General features: G+C 33.0%; 1 protein-coding gene across 1 annotated transcript; it reads right to left on the minus strand.

Moving 5' to 3' along the window:
• Nucleotides 1-178: 178 nt before the first annotated feature.
• LOC113401808 (trypsin V-A-like) lies at nucleotides 179-3,093 on the minus strand. Its single transcript, XM_026641866.2, has 4 exons — nucleotides 2,958-3,093; nucleotides 1,971-2,226; nucleotides 634-822; nucleotides 179-388 (listed from the first exon to the last, which is right to left on the minus strand). Exons 1-4 carry the CDS (start codon nucleotides 3,047-3,049, stop codon nucleotides 179-181), a joined length of 747 nt encoding a protein of 248 aa, XP_026497651.2. The 5' UTR covers nucleotides 3,050-3,093.
• Between the last annotated feature and the right edge of the window lie 10,605 nt (nucleotides 3,094-13,698).

Consider the following 13,698-nt stretch of genomic DNA (forward strand, 5'->3'; position numbering starts at 1 on the left):
ACAAATTAAATTAAATTCATTGCAATTTCTTCTTATTTTCTTTTACAAGCAGTTATTCGTTATGACATGATATCGCATTCTACGAGTCTAAGAGTATATTGACCAAACTTCCTACGCAAGTGCCGAAAAGTACCGCTTAAAATACGGATAAAAAACGCGTTTTTTTTTTAAACAGTTATCAAATGTAATTGTCTTCGTAATCAATTATAACATGTTTCTTGTTCCATTTCTTTGCATGCATAGTTGAATGTATCCAAGTACTGACGTCGACAGCTGATACCAGGGTCACAAAGGACGGCCCACCTTCCACATCACAGTCTTCTGATTTCCACGAAGATATGATTCCCCATAGTATACCGTTTAAGACAACTGGCGCGCCAATTTCCCTCTGAAATTTCAAAATTATTTCTGCATAAGTTATAGAATCATCAAAGTTTTTTGGTGTAAATTACTGTAATTTTTTCACAATTAATTTCCAAAATCGACGAAGCGTTGGCTATGTTATGTGTGTTCTTATTTCTTAGAGTGCCAATGTCTATTGACATCTTACCATTAGGTGCTCCATTTGCAAGTCTGCCTTCCTAATTAAGCAAAAAAAAAAGATTACCATACTATTGTTCCTTTCTCCTGTACCTGACAAGGATCACTTCCAATAAATGGGTCCAAGCACATTATGGCTCTCGTGTTATTATGGTCGGGTACCAACATATCTAGTTCCTCCATACACTGCTCAGGGTCCGTCGGATGTAAGTGAGACACTGTTAGAATCCGATGCTTGTTTAGATGTATTGGATCTCGGTGTATGGTAGTTTGATTCCGGTTCTGAAAAAAATAGCCTAAGGTTCTGAATAGGATAAAGATGAAAGAAATTTATTCTTGTTCTTATACTAAAAGTGTGATTTGTATAGAACTAGGGATTGGTTTACCATAAGATTTATTTCTAAGTACAAAAATCTAAATTTCTATTTGGGTGATGCAATATCAACATAGTCTTTAAATAAGAGAAATTTACTAAATACCAAATTTATTTCTAGAATATTCTTAGTTTTAGCTTCAGAAGAAACTGGAAACGAGATATAATCTTTTAGAGTTGTATTCGTGTTTATCACAGAATAATTTTCTTTCCATAATATAGAATTAGCAGGATTAGTTTGTTTTTATTTTGACGTTCAATAGAAATGAATGTTTTTCTTCGAAAATACTTCCAAGCTTTCGGCTATACAATTGACGAATCTTAAATATGGGATACATTTTGTCAATAGCAGACTATTTGGATGTCCATAAGTCCTAAGAAATATTTTGTTATAAATTCCAACTCGGATAAATCTGAAGTCAAATATAAATATTGTAAGGTAGAATAATAATAAACGTCAATAATATAAAAACTAAAACTTAAAGAAATAGAAACATTATGTCAAAATCGGTCCAGCCGTTTAGTAGTAGTTGACATATATACACACGTACGCATTTATTAGGTATAAAAGATTTTCAATTTTAGTCAATTTAATTAAAGTACTGGAAATTTAAAGTCCGCCTGCATCGGAGCTTAATTAGATTTTTTATAGTAAAAATAACATATGCAAATTAAATATAATTATTTTACATTTTTACATACATTAACAGCCTCTAAATTTCCCACAGCTGGGCTAAGGCCTCCTCTCCCTTTGAGGAGAAGGTTTGGAGCATATTCCACCACGCTGCTCCAATGCGGGTTGGTGGAATACACATGTGGCAGAATTTCGTTGAAATTAAACACATACAGGTTTCCTTACGATGTTTTCCTTCGCCGCCGAGCACGAGATGAATTATAAACACAGATTGAACGATTGAAAATTCAGTGGTGCTTGCCTGGATTTGAACCTGAAATCATCGGTTAAGATGTACGCGTTCTAGCCACTGGGCCATCTCGGCTTTTAAGTTATTTTACTTTTCTCTTATTTTACAGGAAGTCATTCTTAATTTGAAGTTACCATCATAATTGGCCATGACGTAACAATGAAGTGCGTTGCAGCCACATTTCTTGGCTTCTTCTGCAGTCTGATAGGATTAATGTTGGGAGTCAATTTTACTGGATTCGGTAGTTTTATGAGAGCTACGTCGAACAATGGCTTGCTGTCATCAAAATGTGGATGAATTACGAAGAATTTAATAGCAGTCACAAATCCTCCTTTTCTGTAATTAACGCTGCCAAGTCGCACCCGAATCATTCTAGAAGATTCTCTTATTCTACAAAAAAATATATTTAGTATTATATGTCAGTACCTTTATGATTAAAGTGATATTTTTGTAAGTACAGCAAGGCGGTGTATTTACAAAAATATCACTTTAATCATAAAAACATATTACACTTCACAGCAAAATACTCGTAGCGACAAGCTCAATAAGAATTATTACAGTTTGTCTTTGAATCAATTTCCATTGACATTTGTGAAATTTCAATAGTTTTGGTTTTACGAGATGCGATCAGACATGATCCTGAGAAATATCACGATGGCACCTGTATTCTATATTAGAATTGCAAGAAAAAATGTATCTAACTTTTAATTCAAGGAATTTTATCAAACCAGTCATATATACAATAATTGCCAGCAATAAAAACAAATGTATTGTAGTGTATGTCATTTGCGAATCTAATTCAACGTAAAGTTACCAGATTGGAATGTAAATTGATCAAAGATGAACCGGCAAGTCATGAGTACACTTTTTTGTTCGGGTTATAACAGATACATGTGCACTAATTATTATAAAAATTGAATTATACCAGTCGATAATCTGAGTAGTACACTTTATCTCAATCTGTGTATACCCGTATATATATATAATGTCTAAAAATGTCCATTAATTCGATGCCATGGAATCATACCTCACCTTCAATCGATTTTTTTAAAACAAACTTCATAATATTCAGTCTATATCATTAATAAAACACTTATTCTATAAAAGATTAATTGACTTACAGGAATAGTGAGTCAGCACCCGTCAGAACCCAGCTTTCATCGATCAAAGCACCGGCACTGATGAATTTAGATTTTTTCAATATAGCAGCCATGAATGGAAATATTTTAGCATCATTAACTGTTGTGTGCTCACTCAAACCATTATTAATATTGTTATTGTTTTGAGTTGATTTAAGTACATTTTTCGAACAAATTACGACGATGGATATTAAGAGTATGAATATTTGGCTGATCATTCTTAATATATCCGTGCCAAGGCCTGAAAGTAAAGATATTTTATCTAACATACGATTTAAAATTATGTTAAAAAAAAAATGAAGAGCGAACTTTAATAATTGTACATTTATAAAACTAATAGGAAAAAAATATCTACTAATAAAATTAAATTGTCACTTCCACCAAAAGTGTCTGCAAAACTTCAGCTCAATCGGTTAAGTTGAACTTGTTTAAATTAAAACTAAAAGGAGTCACCAACACATACTAACAAACGTGTTAATTCACGCTTTTATACGCTTATAAAATGTTGGTGTACTTCAAACAGATTTTCTTGTTTTCTTTTCTAAGTATAATTAGTTTACAACACTAGATATCTTTCCCGACTTTGTACGGGTAAAATTCAACAAAGTTACACCAAGCCCCTTCCACTCTTGAAAGTGAAATTACCAAACAACCTTAGAGAGCGTATACGTGTCAAAAGAAGTAACTACGCAAAATTTCAAGTGTTATGTATAGATTTTATCATTTCTAGCTAAATAAAAAATTGATATTTTTTACGCAATACGCTCTTAAGCTAATAAACAATAATTATTTTCAATGTGTTACCATTATTATTCTTGATAAAGAGTCTTTATCCTTTTAAATCCATTAAAAGTAGTAATCCTACTCTGGGGTAATGCAGCTGACATTAATACTATTTTTGTACTGCAGAAGAGGGCTATTCGTGCAATTTATAACCTGGGCCCAAAAGATTCGTTAAGAGATAAATTTAAAGAAATTAAAATAATGACTGTCGCTTCTCAATTTGTTTTTGATAATGTTATGTATGTACGCAAAAACATAAACGATTTTCCCAGAAATTGTGACGTACATTCTATTAACACTAGGAACAAGAATAAACTTGTTACTCCAAGTACCCGATTACACAGGGTTAGTAACTCTTTTTTGGGGCAATGTATACGTTTTTACAACAGGATCCCAGAAAACGTTCAAAATTATTCAATTATAAAATTCAAAAGAATCGTTAAAGAGCGTTTGTGTGCTAAAGGATATTACAACACTAATGACTTTTTAGTTGACTGCACACCTTGGGAATGAAATGATCGCCTCCAGGCTGTTTCAAATAACTAAAATATAATAATTATTGTACATGCAAAATGAAAAAAAAAAAAAAAAAATATCCCGCTGAGTTTCTTTCGCCGGTTCTTCTCAGGTCCGAGGTGCTAAATTCCGAACCGGTGGTAGATTTTTGACAATCAATAAGCAAGTGTAAACACTTCTATATTGAATAAAGATTTTTGATTTGATTTGATTTGATTTGATTTGAATGAGAAGATTCAAAGATTTATTTAGACTACAATTTAAAACACCACCGTATAATTACTAATAAGTACTAAAAACGTACGAAAATTAAATTTGAAATATTCTCGTTAACAACATAATTATATAGAAATATTTTAAAATTAAATCTCAACGAATTTCCGTATTTCCAACGTCGCTGTCTACTGCGGTGCGGATTGAGAAATGAATTGTTCTCAGACAGACACTATCGTGGCGTAAACTTTCACAGAAACACCGTAAAATATTGCAGATTTTAAAATAAACAAAGCGGTTTTTTTTTTTCGCTTGAAAAAATTTATAATAAACTTTATCTGAACGTACTCGTAATGTTTTGGACTTACTTTGAGAAACTAGTATTTTTTTTTCTTTGGACAGTTTTTTTTTTACAGAAATATTCTGAATTCATGTAATTTCATGAATATAGAATCAGTGTTTATGCATTTACGCGTCGGATGATATTGTCGAAGTTCAACATCATAATTTTTACTCAATATATCAGAGACTGCAGAAAAGTTGAAATGTATAGTACTTGTATAATTTTACTTGGTGGTTTTGTGCAAGTCCGTCTGAGTAGGTAGCACCCACTCATCAGATATTCTACCACCAAACAACAGTACTCAGTATTGTTGTGTGCTGGTTTGAAAGGTGAATAACATCTTAGTTCCAAGGTTGGTGGCGCATTGGCGATGTAAGGAATGGTTAATATTTCTACACAAACAGCGCCATTCCGCCTTCTATGGGCGCTGGTGACCACTGACTATCAGGTGGCCTATATGCAGCAAAGACTTACCACAAAAAAACAGACACACAAACCTATTTAACCCCTTCAAATAAATTTAAACAACGTGCAACATCATCATTTATAGTCACAATATCTGAGATAAAATAAATATTCACAAACATAACACATACAACCAAAACAAACTGAAGTAAACTAAATTCTGTCCATTTAATATGTAAGATATATTATTTTCCCAATATTATAAGTTCGCATGTTTTTTGATCAATCAGGAAAAGAGAGCTGCACCGGTTTTGGATTAAACTCAGCACTGATATAGATGACCCGACTAACTGAACACATAAGTTACCTAATACTTATAACCACTGCCTCCCTCCATAAACGAGCAAAGCTGTGGGTGGAAGCTATATAATTACCAATAATACCCCATCAACTGCAGCCAATCTCACCGATATGTTTCCAATAAATCGCTAGCAACTTTGATTAGTATTGAACATTTCGTAATACATAGTTTGTAAACATGTGATACGTTAAGCACTTGATTAGAACTGCTAGCTAGGAAGTAGTGTTATTGCATATAGTAATATGCATAGTATGAATCAATGCAAACCGATTAGACTGAAGCCAGCTATGAGCTAATGACTCAGTGTTTATAGACGATTTACTTGGCGGTAGGGCTTTGTGCTAGCCCGTCTGGGTACGCATTGTATATTCTCTACCATCAGCAATATTTAATATTGTTCTGTTCCTGTCTGAAGAGTGAGTGAGCCAGGGTAACTACAGGTACAAAGAACATGACTTCTTCCCGAGATTCAGTTCAGTAGCTAAGTTACAATTAAGATATTTTGTAATTTAGCCTAGTTCTTGCTCGAAGTGACTTCCCCTATTGCGAACGCAAAGTCGCATTCTTTTTCTAATTTGTGACTTAACTACCGAACTAGTCAAATTATTCCGCATTCTATTTGAAGAGTTCATAATTGTTATTTTGATTTCTTCCGCGGATGGCACAGGCGAGACGTCATAAACTAGGGATTTCATGTGTCCCCTTCGGCCTATCCAACGATTAGGAAAATGGCTATCAAGCCATCGCCTAGTATTGATACCAAAATGTGCAGGACATCCGTCTTGCTGGTATATCATATTTTGCCTAGTAGCCAAAGGTACGTCTTTGAGGAGGCCAAACATTTTTTTTGCCAAAAAATCTTCGTAAGCTGCAGTATTTAGATTGCTTGGTAAAAAATATGGTCCGATTAAATCGTCGTCAATTATTGCCATCCAGACATTGACCGAAAAACGGCGTTGTGACCCTTTTGGCCTCTTTTTATTAGGATTTTTGTCCACTTTTTCACTCCAATAATGTTTATTGTGGTAGCTAGTAATACCATCTTGATCAAATTTGAATTCGTCGGTCCAGAGGATTTTTTTCAAAAAAGATGCATCTTCTAAATCCTCATTAAGCATGAATCTACAGAAAGCAACTCTTCTCTCAGCATCCTCTTCCTAAATAACGTGCATAGGATTAAAATGATAATACAAAATATTTTAATTGCAACTTAGCTACTGAACTGTTTATGTATCTAAATTTTAATTTTAATTTGTATTAAGTAAGTAAGTTAAGTAAATAAGTAAGTTTTTTTACATTCGTTATTATTTTAAATCAATTTTGTGAGAATTTTAAAGAGCGACCTTTAGTACGAATTCGGTCATGTTCGAATACGAATTTCCACCAGCGTCCTTTCTGATCATTTTATTTCGGTTGCTTTGAAATAAATTCCTAGTTTTTATACATTTTCGGAAAGCTAAATAAACGATTATGTTTTTTAAAATAATCTGCAGAACAAGTTTCATAATGTTTTTTTTTTGTTTTTCAGACATATTTGATGGAAAAAAATAAAAAATATATTGAAATAATATCGTTTTCCGTCTCGCATTTTTAAATTTGGACCGATAATTATTGTTTAAATATTGAAAAATATCCAGTGTTTAATCGTTTTTATAAATCAGAAGATAAAAGTAGATTTTAATTGATACTTTTTTTTAAATAAATTTTTGAAGTTGCATTTTTGACTTATTTTGAAAAAATCTAAAAAACGCGATAACTTAAAAATGGTTCACTTTTGCATCATGCATATGGGGGTTAAAATTATCGCAAATAGTCACCCCTATCACCTCCTAACGGGAATACGTCGAATTACCAATAACCCTGTATATGTGCCTCTTCGTATTATTAGAATAGATACAACTACCATCGGTTCGAAAGGTAAATTTGACCTCTCCAAAAAGTCCGTACTCTTTTTCATCGCTTTAATAAAAAATATTTCGTTAAATTAATAAAATTCGAAATATGTACTTAACTTTAAGATTTCATTGAAATATAACGAATAGAAGTGATAATTCTTTTACATCTTAAGGGTTGGCTGAACGAGATCCCGTAAAAATTAAAATCAAATTAAAATATACTTTATTCAAGTAGGCTCTTAAAAGCACTTTTTAATCGCCACGTTACAGTGTTGAATTTAATTTAAAGCTACCAGTTCGGAAAGTAGATTCTACCGAGAAGAACCGGCAAGAAACTCAGTAGTTATTCTTTTCTACGACTTTGATTAGGTACAGAATTTTTAAACTACAAAACACTTATACTAGACGTAATGACACACTCAACCAATGTAAGATGTTCAATATTAATACCATCACGGTTTTTTACCCCACTTCGTATGTCTTATACTAGTTTTCGCCCGTGGTTCGGACTGCGTTTTAGGGGGCGTATTTTTCAGGTAAAAACGCGTATGTCCTTCCTTCGCTTTCAACCAGGATACATTATATATAATCGAATTCAACTACCATAATTCAAATGTTCCAAAAGAGTAACTACAGAGTTTCTTGCCTGGTCTTCTCGGAGTAATCTAATTTCTGAACCGGCGGTAGATTGATTTTTAATATAGTTTTGTAAAATAACGATATGAAGTGCTCCTAAAAGCCTACTTGAATAAAGTATATTTTGATTTTGATATAATTATGTACTAAAATAAAAAACAATACATTCAATGATATATACAATATTATATATATTTTGACTTCGTCTTTTGCCATGGAACATATTTTTCCAATGTTCCAACCGTAGAGTATTTTTACGTAGCGGTATCTGTGGATTTTCTTAGATACAAAAAAGTTGTGGTTACAGTGAGAGCAAAAAAGTGTTCGATTTGTATTTATATATGATTTACAAAGACCAAATGATGCCTAATAGTTAGAACGCGAGCATCTTAAGGGATGATTTTGGGTTCCAACTCAGGCAAGCACTGCTGAATTTCCTTGTGATTGAATCGCCAATACTCCACCGTCATTGGGTTCTAAGATATTATGTTCCTTGTGCCTGTAGTGTACACTAGCTGACTTAACCATTACTGTTTGTTGGTAGAGTCGGTCAATGTGATAAATGGGTATTGGAGTCCTACCACAGACGTGCTTGCACAAGGCAGTACCACCAAGTGATGAAAAGATGGAAAAATTGTTTGTATTGTTTTAACTATATTGGTGTGCAACTTTATGCTAGGAGGGTTTGGCTGCTACGGTTGCGTTATATATGATACCTCTTCGATCCATGTCGAAGACGGCCTTCGTAGTGGTTTTTTTGAGTAGGAATCCCACATAACCCTGTCATCCCCTTGGGGCGGGTACTTTTCTGAAAGGAATCTGGCTATAAAAGTGTCAAAGTCTGGCTATATTCTGAAACAATATACTTAACGCAATAATTAGGACTGAGACTGTTTTCAATGTCTATTTTGAAATCTTATGTTTCACGTTTAATATATCGAGCAGGCGCCGACTCTCATGTAAAGGAAAACATCGTGAGGAAACCTACATATGTCGAAGAGCATAATGAAATAAGCTATGAGCTTCACCTTAAAATCTTGCTCCAAAAATAATTGTTGCAGCAAAATCGAGAAGGCTTTAAAAATAATGAAAAAATATGAAATTTTTGTAGGTTATATTAAATGTAAATCTGTCACCGTTTCGGAATTTAGATTGCCCTGAGAGGAACAGTCAAGATACTCAGCTCCTAGTTACGCTTTTCTATTATTTTAATTAGTAAGTTATTCAAACAAATACTGTTTAATATCCTGTCTGAAAATCAACGATTACTAACAGCACGTTTTCGTCCTTATTTATTAAATTTATGTTTAATTTATAAAAACATTTAAATTGCCAATAAATTGAATAATTAAAACAAGTAGCGAGGGTGACCCAATTAATATAACTTTTTTTTAATTTCAAAGAACGTTATTTAAAGATAATTTAAATTGAAAGGTGTACCACAAGCTTAGCTTATCTGTGGAGCAATATTTTTAAAAGCTAATGGTAAGCATAGCCCGATGTCCCCAGAGAAGTCGTGCACCAATGGGATGATTGGTGTCCACTGATCTGTGAAGTCTATATGTACACGTTTAGTATATTTATTATATGGCGTCGTATTATAACGAAATATATACGTAATTATAATTTAACTTAAAACATGTGACGTCACTGGAACCCCGGCAGATTTGAATAACTTAAAATTGGAAAATCAATTAATTTCGCGTCATCCGAATAAGTTCGTATATAACACCGTCAGCGTAGATGCATTGGGGAGACTCGTGAAGATGCTACAAATGGCAGACTCTAAGGAGGTTTTGGATTACACTATTATAATAAAGATGACCAGATTGTGGACGAACTGGCCAACTACCATCCAAACCAGATGAGGAGTCCAGAATCCTACGAAGACTAATACAACAGCACTACCCAACAAACACAAACTCCGAGTCAATGGAGAAGAAGAACCTATGTTCTTCTTCTCTATAGTTTCATTATTTAAAATCAATATATATTTTTAGTTATAATAATAATATGTAGCAACGAAGTATAATATACGTCCCACGCAATACAAGGAAGTAAAGAAGAAAAAGAGGGGACGGACGGCCTTAAGAGAGCGTCATGCTGTTTAGCACGGTTTAGTCAGTCTTGTCAGTCATCATGTCAGTCCCAAGGCGCGCAAATAGATGTTTCACGTCAATAATGGCACAATGTAGAACCTACCGTTCCATTTCATATATATTCCATTTGACGACCTCAGTGGTCGAGTAGTGTGTACACCGGTTTTCATGGGTACGCTACTCTCCCGGATTCGATTCCCGGCCGAGTCGATGTAGAAAATGTTCATTAATTTTCTATGTTGCCTTGGGTCTGGTATTTGTGGTACACAATTGCTTTAGCTACTTACATTGGGATCAGAGTAATGTATGTGATGTTGTCCAATAAATAAAAATAATATATATTTAATTCATAAGTTATTCTTCATATACACATAAATATTATCATGCTTAATATAAGTATTATTTATTTAACTTCGAGGTATTATCGTACGGTATTCTCGAAATAGAATAATAGGGAGTCGGACTGTAATTGTAATATCTGTTTTAATAATTTACATTAAATTGTAACTTTGAATACTAACGAAATTCATTAATCACCATACATATCCATATTCTATATTACAGTGGGTATCTACGAGACGACGTAAATTATTTTATCATTATTGCAGCCGCCGTAATTTGCCGCCTATTTTTTCTCAAAAATAATATACGAATATACATTTTTTTTTTTTTAATCAAAACATTCTACAGTAGGCAATCTGCTCGGTTTTGTAGTGTGTACAGAAATAATATACAACTCATTTGTATGAGTACAAACAGCGTTCAAATCGGAACGAATTATTAGATATTTGAAAACATGCATTTTTTAACAAATAACAGTATTTTATTTAGGATTTTTTCAATAGATTCTGTGAATAAGAGACTTAACTTTTGTACAGTACTTTTGGTTTAAGTTACTGATAAACATTTGGTTCAGAGCCCCTTTGAGTAAACTCGTGAAAACGACTAATTCGACATAAACGCTCTTAATACAAGTGAAGAGATATCTATGAATTACATCATAATCTGGATCAGTAGGTACTCCAATCTCTTGAAGGTAAACTCAATTAAGTATTCCCCGTGTAGCTGTCAACTATAAAAATACTATCAAAGTATGTAATGAGGTAAATTAAACTATTTGTATTTGTAATTACGTAAAAATAAAACAGATTTGGTATTTTACCATAATTATATATGTATAAGTATTAACATTGTTTTCGGTAAGTTTAAGTCGTATTTACGTCAACGATTTTTCGCTTTATTAACTCTTTAATATAATATGAATGTATGAATAATTTAACCATAAAATGGTTATGATCTGACGAGCAGTAATATTCTAATAAAACAAAATAATATTCGTAAGTTAGCAGTGTGGGTTCTTTCTGACTGACGCATAGACAGTCCGGTTGAGAGCATAGAGGGCCTCTTTTGATTAATTATATACCCAGATAGACTGTCAAAGCAGAGAACGTGTCGAAAAAAATAGTAGCCAACTTATGTCCCAAGTACATGCGCACTAGTAAAGCATGACTTTCGACCATCATGCCCAGCTGTCACTTAGACCAAAATAGTTAATTTGATTCGTTTAATTTAGTTATATTGTAGCGCGACAGTCTATCTACATGTATAAATAAGATGACAATCTTTACCCGGGCTCATCCTCCTCAACAAATTACCTTATCAAAGTGACATCGGCCTGAACTTCAAACCAACCGCTATTACGACCCAAGTCTAGTCTAGTCTGGAAACTGCGATACCCTAAATTGTGGTTAAGGTCATTATTTACATAACTCACACTCAACGCTACGCTCGGACGGGTATTTCTCAAACCTATACAAACGGTCCACATCCGCTAGTGATAATCATTGAAAATACCCACAGATGTCGCCTAGTGTATCAAATACTCAGCGCCCTCTGAAGAAAATATGAAGTATTAATAAAATAATTACGGAAAACGAGTTTCCTTCGGTGCCATTTCCTTTTGCTTGATACAAACATTTAGTACAATAACTTACCGACAGATGGCACTATACATAAGTAAAACTTTGAGTATTGTCATAATATTGTAACAATAACAAATTTAACAGATTTTTTGTTTATTTTACTAGGCTCTACATTCAGTCGTATGCAAGCGAAACAAATCTAAGGATTTGATTTTAAACTGCTTTTAACTAATTTGAAACTGCATGTATAACGATGACACCAATATGATATACTCATTTGGTTCCCATCGAGTCGATCTGGTGATTCAGGCGCCACCATGGCTATAAAACCAATTATTATAAATTAATAAAATAAAAAATGCATCTTAATTTTTTAAACTTGAACTTATATTAAATGGACAATTGAAAATTATTGGAACCAAAGGCTGATACACCAAAAAAACAAAGTTATATTTCTAAATGTTATTATAATTTATGTTATACAAAAAGACATTTATATATACAAGATTACCATAATGTAAAACTAAATATACTAAATAAAAAAAACAATCAGTTTACATACATTATTCTAACAGTAAAAAACATACTTCATATAATTCGACTAGATAGTTTTAATACTCAATATTAAATAACTTTTATAAAATACAATTATATTCTGAGACAAGTATACAGTAGAGATCAAAGTATAATTAAATTTTCAATCTTCAGTTGTAATTATACATAAAATATATTATCACCAAACTTTTATCTATAGTAATATTATAAAGAGATTTCGTTTGTTCGTTTATGCGTAGGGGGGTAACCTGGGCAAATGACCCATTTATAAAAATGTTTTCACTGGTAGAAAGCTACGCTGTTCCTGAGTGCATATATACATTGTATTTTCGACTATATCATATAATTTTCGTTTTTCGCGAATTGCACCCGTGCGAAGGCGGGACGGGCCTCTATATATATTGTACTAGTTTCGGGGTTAGCGGTTGTTTTGTATAAAATAGTAACCTATGTCTCGGGACTTAAGCTTGATCTATACCAATTCCATCAAAATCGGCTCAGTAGTTTGGCCGTGAAAGCTTAACAGAGAGTAACTTTTGCATATATATTAGTATAGATAAACACACACACAGTACAAATTGTTTTTGTTTTTTTTTTTTCTTAAGTATCCACAAATATTTTCACTCCTCAACTTTTACCGAGAACTTTATCAGATATATAAAAATTTTTGTTGCAATCTATCTGTATCATATTAATACACTTCGACGCTGTTTCACCGACAACCATGGAAGTTGGCAACGACTCGTCTTACAATCTACCGTCGAACAGTAATACTTAGTAGTGTTAACCGGTTTGTAGGGTAAGTGAGCTAGTGTAACTACAGCCACAAGAGTGGCATCTTAGATCCCAAGGTTGGTGGCGTATTGTTGATTTGAGAAATTTTATTGGTTTCTTATAGTTCAAATTTATATATGCAGTGATGACCACTTAATTTCACGATCAGATTCTATATAAAAACAGGGTATAATTCGTGAGTGGTACCTACCCAGATGGGT

This window comes from Vanessa tameamea, chromosome 25, assembly GCF_037043105.1.
Source record: "Vanessa tameamea isolate UH-Manoa-2023 chromosome 25, ilVanTame1 primary haplotype, whole genome shotgun sequence".
In the NCBI taxonomy this organism is placed as follows: Eukaryota; Metazoa; Arthropoda; class Insecta; order Lepidoptera; family Nymphalidae; genus Vanessa; species Vanessa tameamea.